The sequence below is a fragment of the Camelina sativa genome, chromosome 7 (genome assembly GCF_000633955.1).
Source record: "Camelina sativa cultivar DH55 chromosome 7, Cs, whole genome shotgun sequence".
Taxonomy (NCBI): Eukaryota; Viridiplantae; Streptophyta; class Magnoliopsida; order Brassicales; family Brassicaceae; genus Camelina; species Camelina sativa.
In genome coordinates this window covers 2627831-2651842 of record NC_025691.1, presented here as the reverse complement: position 1 = coordinate 2651842, position 24012 = coordinate 2627831, and the positions used below count along the sequence as shown (strand labels likewise).

Here is a 24012-nt window from a genome sequence, read left to right as displayed (position 1 = left end):
CAAGGGAGGAGATGGCTAGGCTTTACCAAATTGCCTCGGTGTTGTATGATGTACTGAAGACTGTTGTACCTTCTCCAAAAGTGGATTACGAGGTTCCATATATATGAGTATTTCAATTCCTGTAAAAGTACTTTGATTTGATTTTCTCTGTGAAGCCTTGTTTTTTTAAGCTTGTTTCTTTCTTCTTGTTATTATAGACCCGTAGATATGCTGAAGAAGTTGAAAGGAAAAGGGATAGATATGAGCACTACAATATTCTTCCTTTATATGCTGTAGGAACTAAACCTGCAATTGTGGAACTTCCTGAGGTGCGTTTGAACACAGGGTGACTACTACTAATTTAATATGCTAGAGAAATATTTACACTTGCTATTTTTCGTGTCAATGTTATGTGCTGTGTGGCAATATAGGTCAAGGCTGCATTCAGTGCTGTTCGTAATGTACGCAATCTTCCTCGACGAAGAGTTCACTTGCCATCTAATGCTCCCAGTGAAATGCGCAAGGCTAGAACCAAACTTAATGACATACTTGAATGGCTTGCTTCTGAGTTCGGGTTTCAGGTAATCTGTCTTTATGTGCTCCTATTTTGTACAACTCCTATTGTGGTTATGATGATTTGCTAGGCTCATGTAGTGTTTGCGTTTTGTGACCCTTCTTAAACAAGTAAATTTTGTAATATACTTTGTTACTTACTAACACTATTCTGTAGACTGGTATATAGAGAACCATACCACTAGCTTTTACAGTGTCTGTCAAAATTAAATACAAGAGATAATCATGTCAACTCTGAGTAATCACATGAATCAAGTCTGACGTTGAGTGTCGCATGGTTAAGTTTCTTTCAGCAAATCTTCATATGGTTAGGCAATATTTACTTAGTTTTTCTTGCAATTCTTTTCTGCACCTTCTTTTTATGCAAAGCGCTGTATATTCATTGTTGTTTCACTTCATTTGGTGATTAAAGAGAGGGAACGTGGCTAATCAGAGGGAGCACATAATACTGCTTCTTGCTAATGCTGATATTCGAAAGAGAAATGATGAAGAATATGATGAGGTGAGCATTGTTGTATGAAAGCTCTCGATATTTCTCCTACACATCTTCTTGTTACCCCTTATCGTTAGTAATGCTGTAAGTTTCTTGCAGTTGAAACCTAGCACAGTCACTGAGTTGATGGACAAAACTTTTAAAAGTTATTGCTCATGGTGTAAATATTTGCACTGTAAGTCTAATATCAGGTATGTTATATCTTGATCGAGATTATGTGGTGACATCCAATATTTTTATTTTTGCATTATGTTCTTGTCTTTGGGGTCACATATCTGATGTTGGATGCTTCATCTTGATTATTAAAAGGTTTCCAGACGTTTGTGATGAAGAGCAGCTGCAGCTTATCTACATTTCCCTGTACCTTTTAATATGGGGTGAAGCCTCAAATGTTAGATTTATGCCCGAATGTATCTGCTTTATTTTCCATAATGTAAGTTCTCTCAGGTGTAGAATTAGATGTGCATATTTTCCATAACTTTCTTCAGGTTCTGAAATCTGAATAGTCTGAAATTCTTTTCTTGTCTGTGTTATTTTGTTATTCTTAAGATGGCAAATGACGTCTATGGAATTCTGTTTAGCAATGTTGAAGCTGTAAGTGGTGAGACATATGAAACAGAAGAAGTTATTGATGAAGAATCGTTTTTGAGAAATGTTATAACTCCAATCTATCAGGTCATACGCAAGGTAAGTCATTAATGTTGTATATTCTTATCAGGAACTGTACAGCGTACACTGTATATTGACTGAAAATGATTTTACTTACCTTGAAGGAAGCCAGAAGGAACAAGGGGGGTACAGCAAGCCATTCACAATGGAGAAATTATGATGATTTGAATGAATACTTTTGGTGACTGTCTTCACTATATTATTGACACATGCCTACTTGATGTAGTTTCTGACTGCCGCCGTCTTTATTTATTTAAAGGTCTAGGAAATGCTTCAAGATAGGATGGCCTCTTGACCTTAAAGCAGACTTTTTCCTAAACTCCGACGAGATAACCCCACAAAACGAGGTATATTTAATTTGCTTCTGTAGCTGTAATCTTGGTTAAATTTAGTAAGGTACGAGACTTTGTAGTTGTTGAAGTTATGTGCGTTTAGTTTTAAAAAGCAGTCTTATGTTTTCACAGTCCTTCAAGGTGTTCCTTAAGTTGTAGTTCATATCAAGTTAGCGGAAAACAATCCCAAAGTATGATAGATGAACAGTTTGATCTCTCTGTAAGCCGTCCTGTTCAGAAACATGATCGTGTAGGTCTAAGTATTGCAGAGGCTGAATCAAGTCACTTACGGGAAAAGCAAGCCTAAGACCAACTTTGTTGAAGTCCGCACATTCTGGCACCTCTTCAGAGACTTTGATCGAATGTGGATATTTCTTGTCATGGCTTTTCAGGTAAATTTAGTGTTTTAAAAGGATTGTGTTAGTTCTGAAAATTAAATAAGTTATATAATCAGACTTATCCTTATCATTTGTAGGCTATGGTAATAGTTGGATGGCATGGTTCTGGGTCCCTAGGCGATATCTTTGACAAAGATGTATTCAAAACGGTGTTAACTATTTTTATTACTTCGGCGTATCTGACTCTTTTACAAGGTTGTGATTCCTTTGTAATTTCTTGTTTATTAATTGACAAGTTTTTCTTATTCAATATCTAATTGTAATGGTGTTCCGTTTCCTCTTTTTCCCTCATGATTCTTTATATAGCTGCACTGGATATTATCCTTAATTTCAATGCCTGGAAGAATTTCAAGTTCTCCCAGATATTGCGGTACCTGCTGAAGTTCGCGGTAGCAGCTATGTGGGCAGTGCTACTTCCAATTGCTTACTCGAAGTCTGTCCAACGCCCAACTGGACTTGTAAAGTTCTTTAGCACTTGGACTGGGGACTGGAAGGATCAGTCTTTTTATACGTACGCTGTTTCATTTTATGTAATACCAAACATACTGGCAGCTGTGTTTTTCCTCGTTCCACCATTTCGGAGAGTCATGGAGTGTTCAGACATGCGAATTATCAAGGTTATAATGTGGTGGGCTCAGGCAAGTATTAAACTTTACTTGTCGTTCTTAAGTATACTGATATTCACTTTTTTTTCTTTTTCTTTTTGTGATCTTTGTTTTTTATGCTTTTCCATCTTGTAGCCAAAACTATATGTTGGAAGAGGTATGCATGAGGACATGTTCTCTCTATTCAAGTAAGTGATTACCACATTTTCCACCATTATCTAACTTCATGGGTATTTCTTTTGAACTCTTATATACTAGCCTGTTCTCATATAGCCCAACTTAAAATGGTCAGGTATACCTCCTTCTGGATTATGCTACTGATCAGCAAGCTTGCTTTCAACNAGGATTGTATTAGTTCTGAAAATTATATAAGTTATATAATCAGACTTATCCTTATCATTTGTAGGCTATGGTAATAGTTGGATGGCATGGTTCTGGGTCCCTAGGCGATATCTTTGACAAAGATGTATTCAAAACGGTGTTAACTATTTTTATTACTTCGGCGTATCTGACTCTTTTACAAGGTTGTGATTCCTTTGTAATTTCTTGCTTATTAATTGACAAGTTTTTCTTATTCAATATCTAATTGTAATGGTGTTCCTTTTCCTCTTTTTCCCTCACGATTCTTTATATAGCTGCACTGGATATTATCCTTAATTTCAATGCCTGGAAGAATTTCAAGTTCTCCCAGATATTGCGGTACCTGCTGAAGTTCGCGGTAGCAGCTATGTGGGCAGTGCTACTTCCAATTGCTTACTCGAAGTCTGTCCAACGCCCGACTGGACTTGTAAAGTTCTTTAGCACTTGGACTGGGGACTGGAAGGATCAGTCTTTTTATACGTACGCTGTTTCATTTTATGTAATACCAAACATACTGGCAGCTGTGTTTTTCCTCGTTCCACCATTTCGGAGAGTCATGGAGTGTTCAGACATGCGAATTATCAAGGTTATAATGTGGTGGGCTCAGGCAAGTATTAAACTTTACTTGTCGTTCTTAAGTATACTGATATTCACTTTTTTTTCTTTTTCTTTTTGTGATCTTTGTTTTTTATGCTTTTCCATCTTGTAGCCAAAACTATATGTTGGAAGAGGTATGCATGAGGACATGTTCTCTCTATTCAAGTAAGTGATTACCACATTTTCCACCATTATCTAACTTCATGGGTATTTCTTTTGAACTCTTATATACTAGCCTGTTCTCATATAGCCCAACTTAAAATGGTCAGGTATACCTCCTTCTGGATTATGCTACTGATCAGCAAGCTTGCTTTCAACTATTATGTGGAGGTCTGGTTTTTTGCCTTTATCTTACTTTCTTTAACTCACTTAGAGTTACTCCAATGTAGGCTATCTAGATACATAGTCTCTTCTGTAATGGAGTCTTCTTCCTACTGTGGTTTTACTTTAAGCATCGATGACTATTATTTTCTCTTGGAAACAGATAGTACCCCTTATTACGCCAACAAAGATGATCATGAATTTTCACATTAAAAAGTATCAGTGGCATGAATTTTTCCCCCACGGTAAATTTTCAAGTTAACATCCTTTTTTGTTTGCAATCACATTTGGTTACACTTGCCTTTTCTAATNCTTATTAATTGACAAGTTTTTCTTATTCAATATCTAATTGTAATGGTGTTCCTTTTCCTCTTTTTCCCTCACGATTCTTTATATAGCTGCACTGGATATTATCCTTAATTTCAATGCCTGGAAGAATTTCAAGTTCTCCCAGATATTGCGGTACCTGCTGAAGTTCGCGGTAGCAGCTATGTGGGCAGTGCTACTTCCAATTGCTTACTCGAAGTCTGTCCAACGCCCGACTGGACTTGTAAAGTTCTTTAGCACTTGGACTGGGGACTGGAAGGATCAGTCTTTTTATACGTACGCTGTTTCATTTTATGTAATACCAAACATACTGGCAGCTGTGTTTTTCCTCGTTCCACCATTTCGGAGAGTCATGGAGTGTTCAGACATGCGAATTATCAAGGTTATAATGTGGTGGGCTCAGGCAAGTATTAAACTTTACTTGTCGTTCTTAAGTATACTGATATTCACTTTTTTTTCTTTTTCTTTTTGTGATCTTTGTTTTTTATGCTTTTCCATCTTGTAGCCAAAACTATATGTTGGAAGAGGTATGCATGAGGACATGTTCTCTCTATTCAAGTAAGTGATTACCACATTTTCCACCATTATCTAACTTCATGGGTATTTCTTTTGAACTCTTATATACTAGCCTGTTCTCATATAGCCCAACTTAAAATGGTCAGGTATACCTCCTTCTGGATTATGCTACTGATCAGCAAGCTTGCTTTCAACTATTATGTGGAGGTCTGGTTTTTTGCCTTTATCTTACTTTCTTTAACTCACTTAGAGTTACTCCAATGTAGGCTATCTAGATACATAGTCTCTTCTGTAATGGAGTCTTCTTCCTACTGTGGTTTTACTTTAAGCATCGATGACTATTATTTTCTCTTGGAAACAGATAGTACCCCTTATTACGCCAACAAAGATGATCATGAATTTTCACATTAAAAAGTATCAGTGGCATGAATTTTTCCCCCACGGTAAATTTTCAAGTTAACATCCTTTTTTGTTTGCAATCACATTTGGTTACACTTGCCTTTTCTAATTTATTATTTTATATAGCGAATAACAATATTGGAGTAGTTATTGCTATATGGGCTCCAATTGTACTGGTAAGTAGAAATCAAAGAGCTCCCAAGAAGAAAACAGATTTTGTTATATATGGCTTACATATTTGCGTGTGTTATATTGTGAATAGGTTTACCTGATGGATACTCAAATATGGTATGCCATTTTTTCTACTTTGTTTGGAGGCATACATGGGGCCTTCAGTCATTTGGGAGAAGTAAGTGATTTTGTACAATCAAAAATACCAAAAGAATAAACACTGTTGTTTACTGTGAAACCTAGTAGATGGGATTACCCTTTACGGAACTTCAAATGTAACTTTTTTTGGATATAGTGATGGTTACTTCTTGACACGTTTGGGTTTTCATAGATACGGACTCTTGGGATGTTGCGGTCTAGGTTTGAGTCAATACCAATCGCCTTCAGCCAAACCCTCATGCCATCAGAAGATGGAAAACATGCGGTACTGTGTTTTTGTATAGTTCAGTGTACTCACATAACTCAGATTTATAAATAAGTACTTTGATAATTGTAGAAGAATGGATCACACTTTTCACTTCCCCTGTTTTGTCATTGATTGATTCTCACTGTGGAATACAGGATGACTTTGTGAACCAGAACAACATCAAAAATTTCTCCCAGGTGTGGAACGAGTTCATTTACTCTATGAGAAGCGAGGATAAGATCAGTGACAGGTAGGAGGACTCTCTTATTTTAGAAAACACTTTTGTCATTGTTGTCCTGGTGTTCATTTTAGCAAAGCATATATGTCTTGTGACTTTTTATCTGTGATGTAATTCAGAGATAGGGATTTGCTGCTTGTACCATCTTCTTCGGGTGATGTGTCTGTAATCCAGTGGCCACCTTTCTTGCTTGCCAGTAAGGTAATAAATTGTTGGTGTTTTTGGAGGACTTCTTTCCATTCTAGAAGCAAATAATGATTCATTGGTCAAAATGCGTAATTTCCATTAAGATCTTCTATCACTGGATTATCTCATTCCCTTACTGAACCAGGCTGAATACGCATATGTGATTGTTTTAATCAGCACGGTTCATATTTTTCAAACTCCCTTCCAGCCATATGTGCCAGTACTTAGAAATTTGAACTCACCAAATTCGTTGACAGTAACTTAATGTTTTTCAACAATATAGATTCCTATCGCTGTGAAAATGGCTAAAGATTTCAAGGGAAAAGAGGATGCTGAACTGTTTAGAAAGATTAAAAGCGATAGCTACATGAATTCTGCTGTTATTGAGAGTTATGAGACACTGAAGAAAATAATTTATGCTCTACTGGAAGATGAAGCAGATAGAAGGTATACCAGCTTCATGCTATTTTTTCCAATGGTGAAATTTACCTATCATATTATACATTTTGAGCCCTGTTTCATAAACCATTTATTTTTTCTCTTTGAATTAGAGTCATGAATCAGGTTTTCTTAGAAGTGGACATGAGCATACAGCAACAGAGATTCATATATGAATTCCGGATGAGTGGATTGCCGCTCCTTAATGATAAGCTGGAGAAGTTTCTAAGTATATTGGTAATATCAAAATGTGTAGTCCACTCATTAAGTACAACATAAGGCCTTATACAGGAACTAATGCTTAGAACCTTTTTTTTGTGTGCTTACGTTCTTAATGTAAACAGTTAAGTGACTATGAAGACCAGGGCACATACAAGTCTCAGTTAATTAATGTCTTCCAGGATGTTATCGAAATAATCACTCAAGATCTCTTGGTTAATGGGCATGAGTAAGTATAGCAAATCCCTTCAGCAGATAGGAGATATGCATTCTATTCCTAAAAACATATGTCATCGGAAGTAGTATCTGACTTCCTCTCATGTATTCTTGTTGTAGAATTCTTGAAAGGGCTCGTGTTCAGTCTCCTGACATCAAAAATGAAAAAAAGGAACAGAGGTTTGAGAAAATTAACATTCACCTCGTACGGGATAGATGCTGGCGGGAAAAGGTAACTCTTCATGCGAAGAATTTGTGTTTAATTCATCTTGCTTTATGTCTGACTCTTGTTTGTAGGTTATTCGGCTTCATTTGCTCTTGTCGGTCAAAGAATCTGCAATAAATGTTCCTCAAAACTTGGACGCCCGCCGCCGCATCACTTTCTTTGCTAATTCTCTGTTTATGAATATGCCTAATGCTCCAAAAATACGGGATATGCTATCTTTCAGGTGAAGTACCAATCTTTTTGTCTTTATTTAAAGGGTTTAGTGATTTTCCCCTTGACTACATACTGGATATTAGTCACCTGATGAAGTCCATGTGATTTGTTTACAATATCTTTTATTTACCAGTTTATAGTCAACCTTTTTGTATCTGAATTATACCCCTTTTTTCATGTTCAGTGTTTTAACTCCTTATTACAAAGAAGATGTTCTATATTCGGAGGAGGACCTTAACAAAGAAAATGAAGATGGGATATCCATACTGTTCTACCTACAAAAGATTTATCCTGGTACGTTCTTGATGCTTATCAGGACCAGCGGTATTTTCTTATACAGTCAAGTTTACTGAGTTGATCTTTACGTGAACTAGATGAGTGGACCAATTTCTTGGATCGCGTAAATAATCCTAAGCTTACTGAGAAAGACAAGTCAGAGTTCCTTCGAGAGTGGGTATCCTACAGAGGTCAGACGCTAGCCAGAACAGGTAAGAATGATTATATGAAAATCATAATTGTTCATAGATATTACCTTGCCTTTATGCATATTCATCTGTGTCTCGCTGGTTATGTCTGCCAGTTAGGGGTATGATGTACTATAGGCAGGCGCTGGAGCTTCAATGCTACCAGGAAGTTGCAGGGGAACAAGGTTTGTATTTTTTGAGCCAGTAACTTGAATGCTTCTTTCAATGCTTTTGGAACCAAAACCTGAGATTCTTAGTTTACTATTTCGCTACTTCTTGCAGCCGAGTTTAGTGTCTTTCGGGCCATGGCATCCAATGATGATAATCAGAAGGCTTTCCTGGAACGTGCCAAAGCTCTTGCAGATCTGAAGTTCACTTATGTTGTTTCTTGTCAGGTCTACGGAAATCAGAAAAAGTCCAGTGATACCCACAACCGTAGTTGCTACACGAATATTCTGCAGCTCATGCTGAAGTACGTTAAATTTAGATTAAATTTTGATGGTATATCAATATCTATTTGCCTAACCTTGTCATTTTTTAAGATATCCATCATTACGGGTTGCTTACGTAGATGAGAGGGAGGAGACAGCAGACGCAAAATCTCCTAAGCTCTTTTACTCTGTACTTCTAAAAGGAGGCGACAAGTTTGATGAGGTACAAGGATTTCCCGGAAAATGGTTGACTTTACTAAAAGGGATGCATATACTGATATACTCTATAATGATTTCACTAATCAGAGTTCCATAAACTATGTTTAGATTGTACCTCAAGTCCTAATAATTTTGCTTCTCCGCTTCTTTAGCAGTTTCTCTTATTTATATGTTGTTTTCCATAATGCAGATTCGATTTCTATATATGTCATCCTTCTTAACGTGAATGGTCTTTCATTATTAGGAAATTTACCGCATCAAGCTTCCTGGTCCTCCAGCTGAGATAGGTGAAGGAAAGCCTGAAAATCAAAATCATGCTATCATATTTACACGTGGTGAAGCACTACAAACTATAGATATGAATCAAGTATGTATTTTTTTTCTTCATTCTCATAAGTCAAAACCATAAATCGAATGTCACGTCCTCATGGTTAGTCTCTGTGCAGGACAATTACTTTGAAGAAGCTTTCAAACTAAGAAATGTATTGGAGGAATTCAATAAGGAGCGTGTTGGCAGACGCAAGCCAACGATTTTGGGTCTGAGAGAGCATATTTTTACTGGAAGGTACATCCACCTAGCACGATATCAGTTTTTTAACATTTTCTGCTTAAGAAATTTGACTGAATAGCAACTACATGTTGGCATATTCTTACTTCTTTCCCTCTCTTGGTATAGTGTTTCGTCATTAGCCTGGTTCATGTCCAATCAGGAGAGTAGTTTTGTGACAATTGGCCAAAGAATTTTGGCAAACCCTCTGAGGTATTTTTCTTAACGACTTAAACTTTTTCATTTACTACTCTTGGTTTACTTAGTGGTTTACTTAGTTGTTTAGTTATATCCTTCTTGATTTGCTTGTTTAACTCTTTTCTTCTTTATGGGTGCAGGGTCCGTTTCCATTATGGCCATCCTGATATATTTGACAGAATCTTTCACATAACAAGGGGCGGTGTGAGCAAAGCTTCGAAAGTAATAAATTTGAGTGAGGATATTTTCGGAGGTAATGGCTTCGTTGTTCTCTAAATGTTAACAATTCTACGATAGAGGACCGATAGTTCGTTCCAAGCAAAACTAAAGCAGCTGTTGATTTGTTTGTCAATGTATATAGGCTTCAATTCAACTCTCCGCGGGGGATATGTTACACATCACGAGTATATCCAAGTTGGAAAGGGACGGGATGTGGGATTGAACCCAATCTCAATTTTTGAAGCTAAAGTAGCAAATGGTAACGGGGAACAAACGTTAAGCCGTGATGTTTACCGTTTGGGGCATCGGTTTGACTTTTACAGGATGCTCTCATTCTATTTTACGACCATTGGATTCTATTTTAGTAGCATGGTATGCTCAAAAATTTATATCTCGAGTTTGCTTATTTTCTTTTTATGATTTCAATTGATATTGGTAAAAATATGTTATACTTAATGCATCCCACTTTCTACTTAAGTGATCAACATGGCTTAAGGTTATGACTTGTCCTTTTTTCAGCTCACAGTGCTTACTGTATATGCATTCCTGTATGGACGTATGTACATGGTTATGAGTGGATTGGAGAAAGAGATTATGCGACTCGCAACGCCAAATCAACTTGCGGCTCTTGAGCAGGCTCTGGCTACTCAGTCCATATTTCAGCTAGGTTTCTTGATGGTGCTACCGATGGTAATGGAAATTGGCTTGGAACACGGATTTCGCACTGCTATTGTCGACTTTTTTATAATGCAGCTGCAGCTAGCCTCTGTTTTCTTTACATTCCAGCTTGGGACAAAGTCACATTATTACGGGAGAACAATTTTACATGGTGGTTCCAAATATAGACCGACAGGGCGTGGATTTGTTGTTTTCCATGCGAAATTTGCGGAAAACTACAGGTTATACTCGAGAAGTCACTTTGTGAAGGGATTAGAGCTGCTTGCATTGCTATCTGTTTATCAAGTCTATGGGAGTTCATACCGGAGTTCAAGCCTTTATCTGTATATCACAGTCTCGATGTGGTTCATGGTTGGCTCGTGGTTGTTCGCACCGTTTATATTTAACCCTTCAGGTTTTGAGTGGCAAAAGACGGTTGACGATTGGACTGATTGGAAACGGTGGCTTGGAGATCGTGGTGGTATAGGCATCCCGGTTGAAAAGAGTTGGGAATCGTGGTGGAATTTAGAGCAAGAACACCTCAAACATACAAATATTAGAGGGAGAGTTATGGAAATCGCACTTGCTCTCCGCTTTTTCATATATCAATACGGAATTGTTTACCAGCTCAATATCTCTCAGAACAGCAAGAGCTTTTTGGTAAAAATGTTCATCACTTTTCTTGCAACTTTCGGTTTTTAATGTTAGATTATGGGTCTATGATCCTATAACCTCAAATCTCTTTTTACTTCCTCTTTGTAGGTTTATGGGCTCTCTTGGGTGGTCTTGCTCACATCATTACTTGTTCTAAAGGTTTCACAAATCCTTCATTCTTTACACATATGATCATGAATCGCTTATATAACCTTTACTCACTTGAGTTTGATCCTTTCTGAATGTCAGATGGTATCTATGGGCAGAAGAAGATTTGGTACGGATTTTCAGCTAATGTTCAGGATTCTTAAAGCACTTCTCTTCCTCGGCTTCTTGTCAGTCATGACTATATTATTTGTAGTGTGCCAACTCACACTCACCGATCTCTTTGCTTCCATTCTTGCTTTTCTTCCAACCGGGTGGGCGATTCTTCTGGTAAATAGCCATCAAAACCCCCTTCAGAATCATATTATCGACACTTGCATCATGTTCTTTAAACAACGATTGGTTTTTATATTTATTTGTCAGATTGGGCAAGTACTGAGGTCGCCAATCAAGGCTTTAGGGATTTGGGACTCGGTGAAAGAGTTAGGAAGAGCATATGAAAAGATAATGGGACTTGTAATCTTTGCACCAATCGCTGTTCTGTCTTGGTTCCCTATTGTTTCCGAGTTCCAAGCTCGTCTGCTTTTCAATCAAGCGTTTAGCAGAGGCCTCCAAATCTCCATGATCCTTGCTGGTCGGAAAGACAAAGCAACTTCTTCGCACAAGTAACCATGAATATTCTCTGTTCCCTGGTTTCTTGTGGCTTAAGCAATAACCTCCTTCCACAGAACGGTGTCGTTTAAAGTAGTTCAGTACTTTAGTAGTTGTCTATATATATGAGAGTTAAGTTATAGGGATGATAGTAGTTTCGTTGGAGTTGGACACCTCACACACTCATCACACTCATGTGTTGTACTTATCACGATGATTTTGACATATGCTCTTTAATTATAGCTCAATTGATTTCTTTTGGTTTTTGATTTAATATTTACAATAATTGCGGGAAAAGTCGATGAAAAACAATATTTTAATTAGACCCTAAATTCTTGAATGCACATCATCATGAAATTTTTATGATTCTTTTTGACTTGTTTATGGATATGATTATAATAGTATTAATACATCTTCTTCTTCTAGTTATTATTGCTCGACACACCAATTTAATGTCCGAGGCATATATGATGAAACTTCAATTTCTTTATTCTTTGGCTTTGTCTTGCATGTGATAAAAGATTGTATTGTATAAAGAGATAAAAACAAAATAATAAAAATAATGCTACACTTAGCCAGGAAAAAGGGGATCCATTGAAAAGCAATTCTATAAAAAAAAAATAAAAAATAAAAAATCATAAAGCAGACAATGTGCTCTAATAAGTGTGAGTTTTTTTTTTTTTAACTCAGCCCTCCTAAGTAAAAAAAAAATCAAACTTAAATCGAGAAAATATCTTTATTACAATATTAGAAACTCTTTGTTCAAAAAAAAAACTTTATTACAACATTAGAAACTTATTAGACTCCAATAAAGTGTAGTTTCTTGTTTTATAAAGATCAAATTAGTTTCTATATTGAAGTCAAACAAGAAGTTTATTGAACTGAGCAAATGAGAAGATAAGACCAAAATTTCCAAAGCCTGCATCTGAGAATTCTCTCTTTTGTACTTTCCCTTGTTGTTGCTCTCTATCCACTTCAGTTTTTTTTTCTACAATTTTAATTTATTTTCAACCTTCTTAATAAATTTTTAAAAAAAAAAAAATAGTTGTTATAATAATAATTATTATTTATATGATGATCCAGCTATAAATGACACAGTTGTCAAAGTTCACTATCTTTGCTTTCCCTTCACTGCTCTCTCTCTCTCTCTCTTGATATTGTTTTCCTCAAATTGCAAATCAAAGCTTTCTTTCCAGCTTTAGAACACTCTCTCTCTCTCACCCAACTTTTTTTTTTTCTTCCCTCATTTAACCCTTGCAGCTTCACACTACTAAAATCCTAAAATCTACAAACCCTAACTCTCTCTCTTGAATCCTCCTTACATACATTATTCAATAGTTGAGAGAGTAAAAAGTTTCAATCTTTCTTCTGATTCCTTGTTGGAATTTACCTAAAACCAATTTTTTTTTTCCCTTTCTTTCTGGGGTTTATTTGGTGGGCTGGAGAGAAACTTCAATTGCAATTGCAATTCAATCATTAATTAAGCAGCATATATGCTAATTGCCTTCTCTTCTTTATTTCACTTTCTCTTTGGTTTGCTTCAAAATCAAAGCAAAGCGGAAACCTTTGAGCAGAAGATAGATAAGAAATCGAAAAGGCCAACGTTCTAAGGTAACATTCATGGAACTCACAAAAAAAGAACTACTTTTTTTTTTCTTTTCCGGTAGCATTATATGATTCTTTTGTGATAATGTCTCTTTGCTTCAATCGTAAGTGATTCCTTTCCAATGGGTTTAAGAGCCAGCCGGGTTTCCTTTTTTTTTTTTTTTTTTTTTTTTTTTTTTTGTCTTCAAGTTTTGATTTGGTGACAAATGTTGGGAAGTTAATGCACATAACTTGTTTGTTGATATGCCGCAATTAATTGCTGAAATTGCGCGTGCTTTTTTGAATCTTGTTTCTTCTTCTTCTTCTACTATATATGTTGTGTCAGCTTTTTTTTGGTCCAACTGGTTAATGCAAACTTCTGAGTCGGCATCTTTTCTTACCAATTTTTAGATTCAATCCTACTTTTTATTTTTAGAAGAAGGAAAAAAAATTCTTCCTTTTTGCTTGTAAGATTTGTGAAAGTCAGAGATGTCTTCTTCTTAGTCCTCTTGATGTATGTAACGGAAAGGTTTTTAAAAGTTGAATGTTTTCTTGTTTACTAGGTGGGAATTGTGAAGTTGTGAGCAAAAAGGGGAAGACAGGACCAAAGATATGTCTTCTGAGAGTTCTTTGAGTGCTGGAATGTCTAAGAAAGTCTCGTTTTTAGGTTTGACGGGTATGAAACTGTGGGTATTGATTTGTTTGGTAGTTTGCACATTTGTAGTTTTGGTTCTCTGTATCCTCTCTCTATGGATTGCATTCCGACGAAAGTCCCGGAGATCATCTCACAAGCTATTACCTTTCAGTCAAATACCACACGTGGCCAAAGATATCAGGGTTGATGATAGAGTTGGTGGGTTTCAAAATCATAATGAAAATTTGGGTTTCACAACTGCTGACAAATCTAGTGACAGAAACTCGGGAAAGATGATGTCTTACTTGGGAAGAACCAAGTCTAGTGATAATGATAGTATAAGTCAATGTAGCTCTGTGCATCATCATGAAAGAGCTTGTAGTTCTCACTCCGGTGAAGAAGGAAGCTTTGGAAACGCTTGGAGACAAGCTTCCCTTTCGCAGGGTGGACTTGTAACAGCATCTCCTTTGGTTGGTTTGCCAGAGATATCTCATCTTGGTTGGGGACACTGGTTTACTCTTCGGGATCTTCAGCTAGCCACCAACCGTTTTTCTGCTGAAAATGTAATTGGTGAGGGTGGTTATGGAGTAGTTTATAAGGGTAGACTCATTAACGGTAATGATGTTGCTGTGAAGAAGCTTCTCAACAATCTGTAAGTTTTTGTTTGGGATTGTCAAAGCTTTGTGAACCCTGTATTGGATTCCTTTTTACTTGTTTAGTAATCCTATCACAATTTTGTCAACAGGGGACAGGCTGAGAAGGAGTTCCGGGTTGAAGTTGAGGCTATTGGTCATGTACGGCACAAGAACCTTGTAAGGCTTCTAGGATATTGCATAGAGGGTGTTAATAGGTGGGTCTTGCTTGCTTCTTATCAGCCTGAATATGCTACTAATCATTAATTACAGCCAAATGAATAACCGTTAATGCTCTGAGTAGAACTAGACCCTTGAACCAATTTTTATTTGGACGTATTGCAGGATGCTTGTTTATGAGTATGTGAATAGTGGTAACTTAGAACAATGGTTACATGGAGCCTTGGGGAAAGATAGCACTCTCACTTGGGAGGCCCGCATGAAGATTCTTGTCGGTACTGCACAAGCGTAAGTTGCTTAAACTGTAGACTGTTGTTGGGCCTCTTACTTGAAGTTTAAATTATAACTTATTGACATGAATTGACATGCTCTGCACTACAATTCACAGGCTAGCCTATTTGCATGAAGCAATAGAACCAAAAGTAGTCCACAGAGACATTAAAGCAAGCAATATCCTGATTGATGATGACTTCAATGCAAAGCTTTCCGATTTTGGGTTAGCCAAGCTCTTAGAGTCGGGTGAGAGTCACATTACAACTAGAGTCATGGGAACCTTTGGGTAAGTCTGAAATATGTACCCTCTTTATCGATGATGGGTTTTTTTTCATCTAATAAAGGTCATGTGTATGTGCTTCAGCTATGTAGCACCCGAATATGCCAATACAGGTCTATTGAATGAGAAGAGCGACATTTATAGCTTTGGTGTCCTACTGCTAGAAACTATAACTGGAAGAGATCCAGTTGACTATGAACGTCCAGCTAATGAGGTAAGCTAAATGTCTGCGTTGTCAATGTATCCAGGCATATGTTAATTTGGTGTTGAAACATGCTTTCTTGTTGGCAGGTGAATCTGGTTGAATGGCTAAAGATGATGGTTGGAACAAGAAGAGCTGAAGAAGTTGCTGATCCAAGAATTGAGCCCAAACCCGCTACACGTGCTCTGAAACGTGCACTTCTCGTTGCCCTGAGATGTGTGGATCCTGAAGCAGAGAAACGACCTAAAATGAGCCAGGTTGTGCGGATGCTTGAATCCGATGAGCACCCTTTTCGTGAGGTATGCATACTTAATTCACCGCTTTTAGACGAATTCTCTGGAAATATTCAACTTTATCATACTGTAACAAGTGGTCCAATTCTACAGTAATTTTTATTTGTGTTTTGTACATATATCAACAAACTAGTATGTTTTTTTGCAGGAGCGGAGGAACAGAAGGAGTAGAACAGCGAGTATGGAGATTGTCGAGACCACAGAGGAATCAGCTGACACAAGCAAACGGCCTGGTCACTCAGAGAACCACACTACAGAACCTGAGAAGACTGGTGTATAGAAAATATGTCGCAGACCCAGTGAAAAACTCAGCTAAGTAACTTCACACCCTCAAATGCTCTACTAATTGATGATGCATGAGTTTTATCATGCTTGTCAAGAAACAAAACAAATCGGGTTAAAGAAGACTCCTAATCCCAGTTCAGATCAAAAGAGCTGTTCCAGTTATTTCTAACATCCCTCCAGGTATCTAATGATGCAATCTTGGGAGCCAATATTTTTATGATTGAGGAGCATTTGTCTCTTGATCTCTGTGATTTTTGGTTCTTCTACAGTCTTAGCCAGAGTACATTTGTTGTTGTACTATGAATTGAATTTATATGTCATCCTCTCTCTCTTGATTGGGACATGTATATATTCATGTTGTGAGTCTTGTGACAGATGTGAGAGCATTACTGTTTTTGCAAGAAGGAAACGAAGAGGCCTTTCTATATCGTAGCTTTTGATGTATTAATTATTGTGTAATCAGATTTTTATTCAAGAATATATCAAACAATTACAGTTTGTTTTTTCTTTCTAAGATCGCCTATTACATTTTCGATATCTTAACGTGAGTCAGCCGAGTTGTAGTGAGACCAATACTCTTTCACAAGCTTTCCAAACAAGGAGTTTTCATCATTCATCAACTTCATTGGTTCATCATACTCCACAATTCGTCCTACAATTCAGTCAAAACCCATCAAATATCTTATCAAACAGATGCAGAGAAAGCAATTAAGATTATGCAAATACAACACTCACCGTCGCTTATGGAGAGAACCATTGTACGGTGAACAACTGTAATGACGGTACAGTCTGCAAATTCACGCCTTATTGTTTTCTGAAGTATCAAATCTGTTGCATTATCTATTGATGCTGTGGCTTCGTCAAGGACTAATACTCTGCTTCTTCTCAAAACTGCTCTCCCCAAACAGAACAACTGTCTCTGTCCCATGCTCCAGTTTGATCCATCTTCCACAACTATCGAAAACAATAACCCAACTTTGAGCCACACAAAACATCTACCTAACAAGAACAGCTGTCTCTTTTAATGAAACTCAGATTTCTTACCTAATGAATCTAAGCCGTTTTCTTTTTCTTGAACCACCTCTCTTAGTTGACACTTTCCAAGAACCTGCATTTGAAAAATGGTTTATTTTGGGCAAGTTCTTCCTAAGATTCTTAGTCTTTCAAATTGTTTATTAAGTTAAACATACCTCCCAAATCTCAGCATCTGAATGCTGACACAAAGGATCCATATTAAATCTCACTGTTCCATTGAACAGAGTTGGATCTTGAGGTATAATCCCAAATCTTGATCTCAGATCATGAACTCCGATTCTGGAGATGTCAACACCGTCGACAACGATCTTTCCTCCAACAGGCTCAACAAGTCTGAACAAAGCACTGATCAGAGTTGTCTTTCCACTACCGGTCCGGCCAACAATTCCAATCTTGTGCCCTCCTTCAAATGTGCAGCTGATTCCTTTTAAAACCAATGGTGATTCTCGTCTGTATCTTATCTGTATATATGAACATTATAAGATCAACAAACTCTCATTTTCAGAATCAGTTAGTGTGTGTTAATCAAACTTACCTGCAAATCAGAGATTTCGACTCGGCCTGTGACCGGCCAATTTACCGGTGGTCGAGTCTCTTCTATTACTTCAGGAGCCTCAGGTGTTAAATTTGTGTACTGCTTAAGCCTCTCAACCGAAATGATCCAGTTAGCTAAGTAGCATTGGTTCTGTACGGAGTAAACAAGTCCCATATTCAATGACAAACCGTAAGATAGCGCCATACCGATGAACCCTGACACAAGAAACAAACACCATTAATAAGCACAACAGTGAATCACATCGCAAGGAACTTCTATTTTCAGTGATGATGACTCACCAGAGCTAAATGTTCCTGTAGGAAGCAAAACCATGCAGAAAGCAGTGGAAGCAAGAACGATAGCGCTGACGGTTTCAAGCCGCTGAATCAGCCATTCATTAGCTGCAAAGCTGTGAAAGAAAGGACTAGCATTTGTATCGATGAGTGTGAGACTTTTCTTGAAAAACCTCTCTTCTTCATCAAATGCCCTTATTGTTATTGCTCCTGCTACTGATTCTGCTAAATGATTCGCCACATAAGATCTTGTCGTGCCATTGATCCGCATCAACTCTTTCGCTGTTTGGAAGTAGTACTTCTGTAAACCGATCAAAGGAAAAGAAAACAAAAACTCTTGTTAGTTCGTTTTCAAGAAAACACAAAGAGGAATTCAAGAAAAAGAATCTGACCTGTAAACGAAATGCTAGATAAACCATGGGAACAGACACGAACAAGACTTGCCAAGTAACGATTGCTAACACTCCAAGACTACAACCTGTGTTTACTGTAGATGCAACCACAAAGATCAGACCGAAAGGAACGTCAAGATCTACAATGCTCAAGTCAGATGAGACCTGCAATTACCAAGAATTTTACAGTTAAAGAAGTTGAACTTCCAGACAATAAACATGAGATATTCATAAAGTTCATTAGCATTTACCCTGCTAAGAATCCTTCCAAGAGGTGTAGAGTCATAAAACGACATAGGAGCTCTAAAAAGAGAGTTAAGAAGCTGAGAAAACAAAGAAGCTGATGACTTCATGCACATAATCACCACACAGATGGATCTAACCATCAAGCAGAGAACTGAGCACAACCCAATCAACAAGTAGACCAAGATCAACTTCAAAGTGCTAACTTGAGGGTTATCTACGTTTGCAGCCATCCAAGAGTTCTGAAGAATCTGTCCAACTGCAAATGTTACCTGAGATAAGCTCGCGATGAAGAAGAATATGTAACCTTTGTTCTGATTCATGTACTGTATGTACGGTCTCAACCCCGTGTCTCCCTTCTCTCGCTCTTCCTGTTTGATCAAACGACTCGGTTTCAAGACCTTGGATTGAGAAGAAGAACTCTGTTGATTTCCTTCACCGGTTTGCTAGGGCTGTCTACTGTCAACACTCTTTCGGAACCAGCTGTTTCTCTGTGAGCGTTCACTAGATCTTGAAAGTCTTCGCTTCTAGCTAGGAGTTCTTGGTATGTATCGGCTTCAATGATTTCTCCATCTGACATTAACTAGAGAAAGAAAGAAGTACAATAAGGCTTATGAAACATAACAACAACCAAAGAATCAATTCTGATTTCAAGATCAAGTTACCAAGACAGAATCAAAAGCAGGCAAGAAATCAACTTGGTGTGTAACCAATAACACAGCTTTTCCCGCGAGAGCGTCCATAACATATTCCTGAAAAATCACGCTCATTAGCTTCCGTGTTTCCAAGTAAATGGCAATGCGAAGATTCTATTTAGTAAGTACTTACTTGGAACAAACTCGAAGCAGTGTGTGCATCAACAGCACTGAATGGATCATCAAGGAGATATATATCTGCATCTTGATAAAGCGCACGAGCGAGTTGAATCCTCTGTTTCTGTCCTCCACTTAAATTTACACCTCTTTCACCAATCTCAGTCTGGTCTCCATCAGGTAAGAGCTCAAGATCTTTGTCTAGGCTAGACTTTTGAATTGTCTCACGGTAACGTTGTTCATCCAACACACCTCCAAAGAGGATGTTATCTCTTATTGTCCCTGTTTGGATCCAGGCTGTTTGTGAAACATAGGCGATGGTACCATAAAAATCTATCTGTTTTGGATGATTCAAATAAAGATCAGAAACATAGTTTTCAGATATATAAATTTGTTAAAATCCAAAGCTAAGAGGAGAGATGGAACAATTGGCTCACCGTTCCTGAGACACATGGAGTTTCACCAAGAATAGCAGCTAAAAGTGTTGACTTGCCTGAGTCAACTTCACCACAAACAGCCACTTTCTCCCCAAACTTGACCTCAAGACTCACATTTCTCAAGTTCGGTTTTGTTGAACCTTTCTCCTCCCAGGAAAAGCTCGCAGATTTAATAACAATAGCGTTCTGCTCGCCTTCTGATCGCTGCTTTCTCCTAGTCTCCCCACCTTGAAGCTCAGGAGCTTCTAGAAATGTTGCAATGCGACTGAAGGCAACTTTAGCCTGAATAGTCACTCCAATAACATCAGGGATCATTCTTACTGGATCTTGTACCAGACGCAGCGTTGCCACAAAAGTGAAAACGTTACTTGCTCTCAGTGGAATGTTTAGGAAATAGCAAGTTGCAAAAGTTGCAGCAGAGACAAAGACCGGTGATGACCAGAACAGAACCGCATTGTAAGCCTTTCTCATCTGAACTGCCTTCAAAGATTTCAACTCTGTGTTCCTTAGCTTCTCAATAACCTTCTTGAAATGTGATTCCCACGCGTAGAGCTTCAAAACCTTCATGTTGACAAGAGACTCATTGCAGGCCTTGAGCCGCTCGTCCTGAGAGGTCATGAGTTCGCTTTGGAACTTGTTCTGAAGTTTCGCGATGGGAGCATTGCATAGAATAGTAAGTATTATCACAGCTAGGGCTGAAAACGTAGCAACTCCCACAGAGTGAAAGAGAATCCCAAGCGCTATTAGTAGCTGAAAGCTTGTCGTCCAAAGCTGGTGAAACCAATATGGAAACTCCCCAATTCTGTAAGCATCAACAGTTGCGTAGTTCATAATCTCGCTGCCCGAATGGATCAGTCTTGAAGAGTTGTTCAATCTCAGCTGTTTCTTGTTTATAGCTGCAGTTAGTAGAGACCTCACTCGTAAACCAACAAGCCTACATCTGAAATACCACTGTCTCTGTGACAAAGACTCTATCATCTTTGAGAAGAACAGCAACCCAGCCAACACAAGCCCTTCATATCTAAAGCTTGCATTGCCTTCAGCAACCAAAATGAAAGCATTCAGAAGCAAAGGACCCGCTGAAACAGCAACAATCTTCATAAAAGCAAAGCAACCAGAGATCAAAAGCTCTTTCGAGACACAACTAACAGTCACTTTCAAGATCGAAGGCCTACGACAAGAACTCCCTAATCTTCTCTTCTGCTCATTGAGATTCTCCTCAAACAAGGAATAACACGTCTCAGCACGCTCGTCCTTGCGAAGCTCGGGTATATCTTCTTCCTCCAAGTCCTTCACATTGCCTCTCTTCATCAGAGAATTCAACCACCAGAATGATAACTTACTGAACAACCCCGCTTTAGCAAACTGGCTGACCCGGTGATCAAAATCGGATTTTTCATTGAAACCATTTGAATGATCACCAACATTAAGAGGCTCATACAAACTACTCTCACCAGATTCTTCAAATCTATAGCCTTGGTAAGCACTCAAGAGTAATAAAACTGAGCCAGGGAGTAACAAAACATCAAGAATCGTCCTAATCGACACTTCCTCTCCAGAAAGAGCATTGTTCACAGCCAAACAACTCGAGACCAAAGCATAGAAGAAGGAGAAAATAGATAACAACCTCAATGAAGACTTTCGAATCTTTGTTCCTCTGACGCAAACGACTAGGTTTATTGACAACCATGTAAACCCTTGAATCAGAACGACCAGCCAGAAGATTAAGGGCTTATCGTGATTCTCTCGTAAAATCCAAATCGCTAAAATCAAATCGAGAGATCCGATGATGACGTTGAAAACAGGAGACACGATTCGTAGACAATGGAATCTATAATTATGCTTGGGGGATTCCTTGAGAAACAAGGAAATACAGAGAGTTAGGGCTGAGAGTGTGATACCGAAACATATCTGAAGAAGTCGAAGAGTGCAGTTTGATGATGTCTGGTGATGATTCTCGCAGAACCAAGTCCAAAAAATTTCTATCATTTTTTTTTCTTCTTATTTTTGGTTTCTCCTCTCCTTAAAAGAAAATCAGGAAATATTTTCGTACTCACTTCCCCTTTTTTCCCGTGTAATTTCTCTGGACATTCAAACAAGAATGGAGATTGAACCGAAGAAAAAAAAATATGTAAGAGCGGGAAACGAAAGATCGATTCGAGAGAGAAGAAGAAGAAGAAATTGGTTAGTCTCTATGAAGATGTAAAACACGAAAGAAAAATGGAAGAAGTACTCAACTTCTCTGCCTTCTCAGAACTCGAATTTATCTTTTAGGGGAAAAATATACTTATTATTTTGTTTGGATTCTCTTAACCGCATTATTACATTAGTTGATTTCTCTAATTATTTTGGAGGTTTTATCGCTTTACCCTATTACTGAAAAGTAGGAGGTTTCTCTTTCACACATTTCCAATGATATATTCCCCCTCATTAGATTTGTAGATTGCATTTTACTTTTACTTATCAGTCCTCTACTAGACATCTAATACATACAAAAAGAAAAGACAAATAAACTCTGAAAAGAGTACACACCACATGACTAATATAATGTATTTGTATAAAAAATAATTGACTGTTACATATTTCTTATTAAACGTATAAATTAGTTAATAGTATTTTAGTAGAAGCGTGAATGTGTGGTTATTGAGAGAATGAAGGTGTGATTGGTTTAGTCTTCAGTATAAGAAAATGGTGCGATTATATAAATTTGGGATTGGCGAAATGTAAGGTCAATAAATTAGGGATTGGCGCGCGATATGTATTTATTACTATAACATGATGGTTGGCGATATGTTCTTGTTTGCATCTCAATTGGCATATATGATATTTTTAAATTTCGATGCAATTTTTAAATTAGTTTAGTATTTTATATTATGTAATATTGTTTCTGATTAGTTGAACTTAAATAAAGACTTTTTAATCTACGTATTTTAGTTAAAATATTTTATATTTTGAAACGGAGAGAATATATAAAACGTAGATATAAAATACCAAAATAACAATACAAAAAAAAACATTATGCAATGGGATATAATTATATGTATATTTTCGGAGCTCAGTTTCATTATATGTTAAGCTTGATATTATATTATAACACGTGACAGTGGGACAGCGACACCCACGGGAGTCGGATCCAAATTGAACTTAAACTTCTTCACAAATATTTATTTCCGACTATTTTATTTAATTTATAGTATTTAAAGATTACCTACCTACCGTACCTTATGTCGTTTCTTGCCAACCATTGCCTTTTCGTTGGTGGACATTTCTTTTTATGATGTCTCGAAGAGACTTCGTAATGGTGTGACTAGCTAGTAAGTAACTCACAAGGATTACATTTAGTGAAAAATAACATTTACTGTTAGTTATGATATATTAGGTGAAGTGGTAATGCCTTTTTTTTTTTTTTGTTAAGTAGGGAAAAGTTAGGTGAAGTGGTAAATTTTGACTTTAGTTTGTTTTTGTTAGTGGCCAAGATAAAACAAAATTTATATAACAAAGTCGAAAACTTCTTATAGTTAAATAACAAGAAGGTTTGATTTTCTATGTACACGTGGCCCAGTGAGATTAAGACTGTAGACTAGTTTTGAGATCAAATTCTAGATTTGGTGGAAAAATTAAATAAAAATGAGATCACCGATTCACTTGTGTTCCAAATTAGCGTATGTTTTATTCTAAAATATACTACTAGTTACGAATGGAAAGGGGATATTTCCATGTAAAGTTATATATAATCTCATTATTAATTTATCCACCACTGGCCGGCCAGTTCATTACAACTTTGTATATTATTTAAAATTTTAAACCTGTGAGATCTTAAAAGGACGCATTCGCAATAAAAAGCTTTTGACAAAAAAAAAAAAAAAAAAAAAAAA

The 24012-nt window shown here is 37.3% G+C and overlaps 2 protein-coding genes and 1 pseudogene across 4 annotated transcripts in view; 2 read left to right on the top strand and 1 right to left on the bottom strand.

Moving 5' to 3' along the window:
• The window catches only part of LOC104700003 (putative callose synthase 6), a 13823-nt gene extending 1527 nt beyond the window's left edge, over positions 1 to 12296 (top strand). The window contains exons 4-42 of one of the 3 annotated variants that reach the window (XM_010415443.2): positions 5 to 92; positions 198 to 308; positions 411 to 560; positions 965 to 1054; positions 1145 to 1236; positions 1355 to 1478; positions 1595 to 1732; positions 1819 to 1895; positions 1974 to 2061; positions 2316 to 2438; positions 2522 to 2639; positions 3685 to 4016; positions 4119 to 4171; positions 4276 to 4336; positions 4491 to 4572; positions 5696 to 5745; positions 5832 to 5918; positions 6072 to 6164; positions 6302 to 6396; positions 6504 to 6585; positions 6854 to 7017; positions 7122 to 7245; positions 7353 to 7456; positions 7564 to 7675; positions 7741 to 7892; positions 8067 to 8176; positions 8257 to 8370; positions 8463 to 8531; positions 8629 to 8818; positions 8889 to 9000; positions 9241 to 9363; positions 9443 to 9561; positions 9673 to 9756; positions 9882 to 9994; positions 10103 to 10332; positions 10480 to 11277; positions 11380 to 11430; positions 11521 to 11706; positions 11800 to 12296. In XM_010415443.2, the coding sequence (XP_010413745.1) occupies positions 5 to 92; positions 198 to 308; positions 411 to 560; positions 965 to 1054; positions 1145 to 1236; positions 1355 to 1478; positions 1595 to 1732; positions 1819 to 1895; positions 1974 to 2061; positions 2316 to 2438; positions 2522 to 2639; positions 3685 to 4016; positions 4119 to 4171; positions 4276 to 4336; positions 4491 to 4572; positions 5696 to 5745; positions 5832 to 5918; positions 6072 to 6164; positions 6302 to 6396; positions 6504 to 6585; positions 6854 to 7017; positions 7122 to 7245; positions 7353 to 7456; positions 7564 to 7675; positions 7741 to 7892; positions 8067 to 8176; positions 8257 to 8370; positions 8463 to 8531; positions 8629 to 8818; positions 8889 to 9000; positions 9241 to 9363; positions 9443 to 9561; positions 9673 to 9756; positions 9882 to 9994; positions 10103 to 10332; positions 10480 to 11277; positions 11380 to 11430; positions 11521 to 11706; positions 11800 to 12045 (5335 nt within the window). In that variant the 3' untranslated portion in view covers positions 12046 to 12296. Of the gene's footprint in view, positions 1 to 4; positions 93 to 197; positions 309 to 410; positions 561 to 763; positions 860 to 964; positions 1055 to 1144; positions 1237 to 1354; positions 1479 to 1594; positions 1733 to 1818; positions 1896 to 1973; positions 2062 to 2315; positions 2439 to 2521; positions 2640 to 2750; positions 3083 to 3184; positions 3238 to 3684; positions 4017 to 4118; positions 4172 to 4275; positions 4337 to 4490; positions 4573 to 5695; positions 5746 to 5831; positions 5919 to 6071; positions 6165 to 6301; positions 6397 to 6503; positions 6586 to 6853; positions 7018 to 7121; positions 7246 to 7352; positions 7457 to 7563; positions 7676 to 7740; positions 7893 to 8066; positions 8177 to 8256; positions 8371 to 8462; positions 8532 to 8628; positions 8819 to 8888; positions 9001 to 9240; positions 9364 to 9442; positions 9562 to 9672; positions 9757 to 9881; positions 9995 to 10102; positions 10333 to 10479; positions 11278 to 11379; positions 11431 to 11520; positions 11707 to 11799 lie in introns of those variants that run through there. The other 2 variants (XM_010415445.2, XM_010415444.2) reach the window with 2 other exon arrangements.
• On the top strand, positions 13145 to 16900 carry LOC104700001 (probable receptor-like protein kinase At2g42960). Its single transcript, XM_010415441.1, has 8 exons — positions 13145 to 13638; positions 14175 to 14897; positions 14991 to 15095; positions 15223 to 15345; positions 15446 to 15616; positions 15695 to 15824; positions 15902 to 16111; positions 16254 to 16900. The coding sequence occupies exons 2-8, from the start codon at positions 14224 to 14226 to the stop codon at positions 16383 to 16385; spliced, it is 1545 nt and encodes a 514-aa protein (XP_010413743.1). The 5' UTR covers positions 13145 to 13638; positions 14175 to 14223; the 3' UTR covers positions 16386 to 16900.
• LOC104700002 lies at positions 16839 to 22126 on the bottom strand (annotated as a pseudogene).

Coding starts and splice junctions, on each gene's coding strand:
- LOC104700001 (XM_010415441.1), top strand. CDS start 14,224: ATGTCTTCTGAGAGTTCTTTGAGTGCTGGAATGTCTAAGAAAGTCTCG. Junction 14,898..14,990: donor AAGAAGCTTCTCAACAATCT/GTAAGTTTTTGT, acceptor TTTTGTCAACAG/GGGACAGGCTGAGAAGGAGT. Junction 16,112..16,253: donor ATGAGCACCCTTTTCGTGAG/GTATGCATACTT, acceptor GTTTTTTTGCAG/GAGCGGAGGAACAGAAGGAG.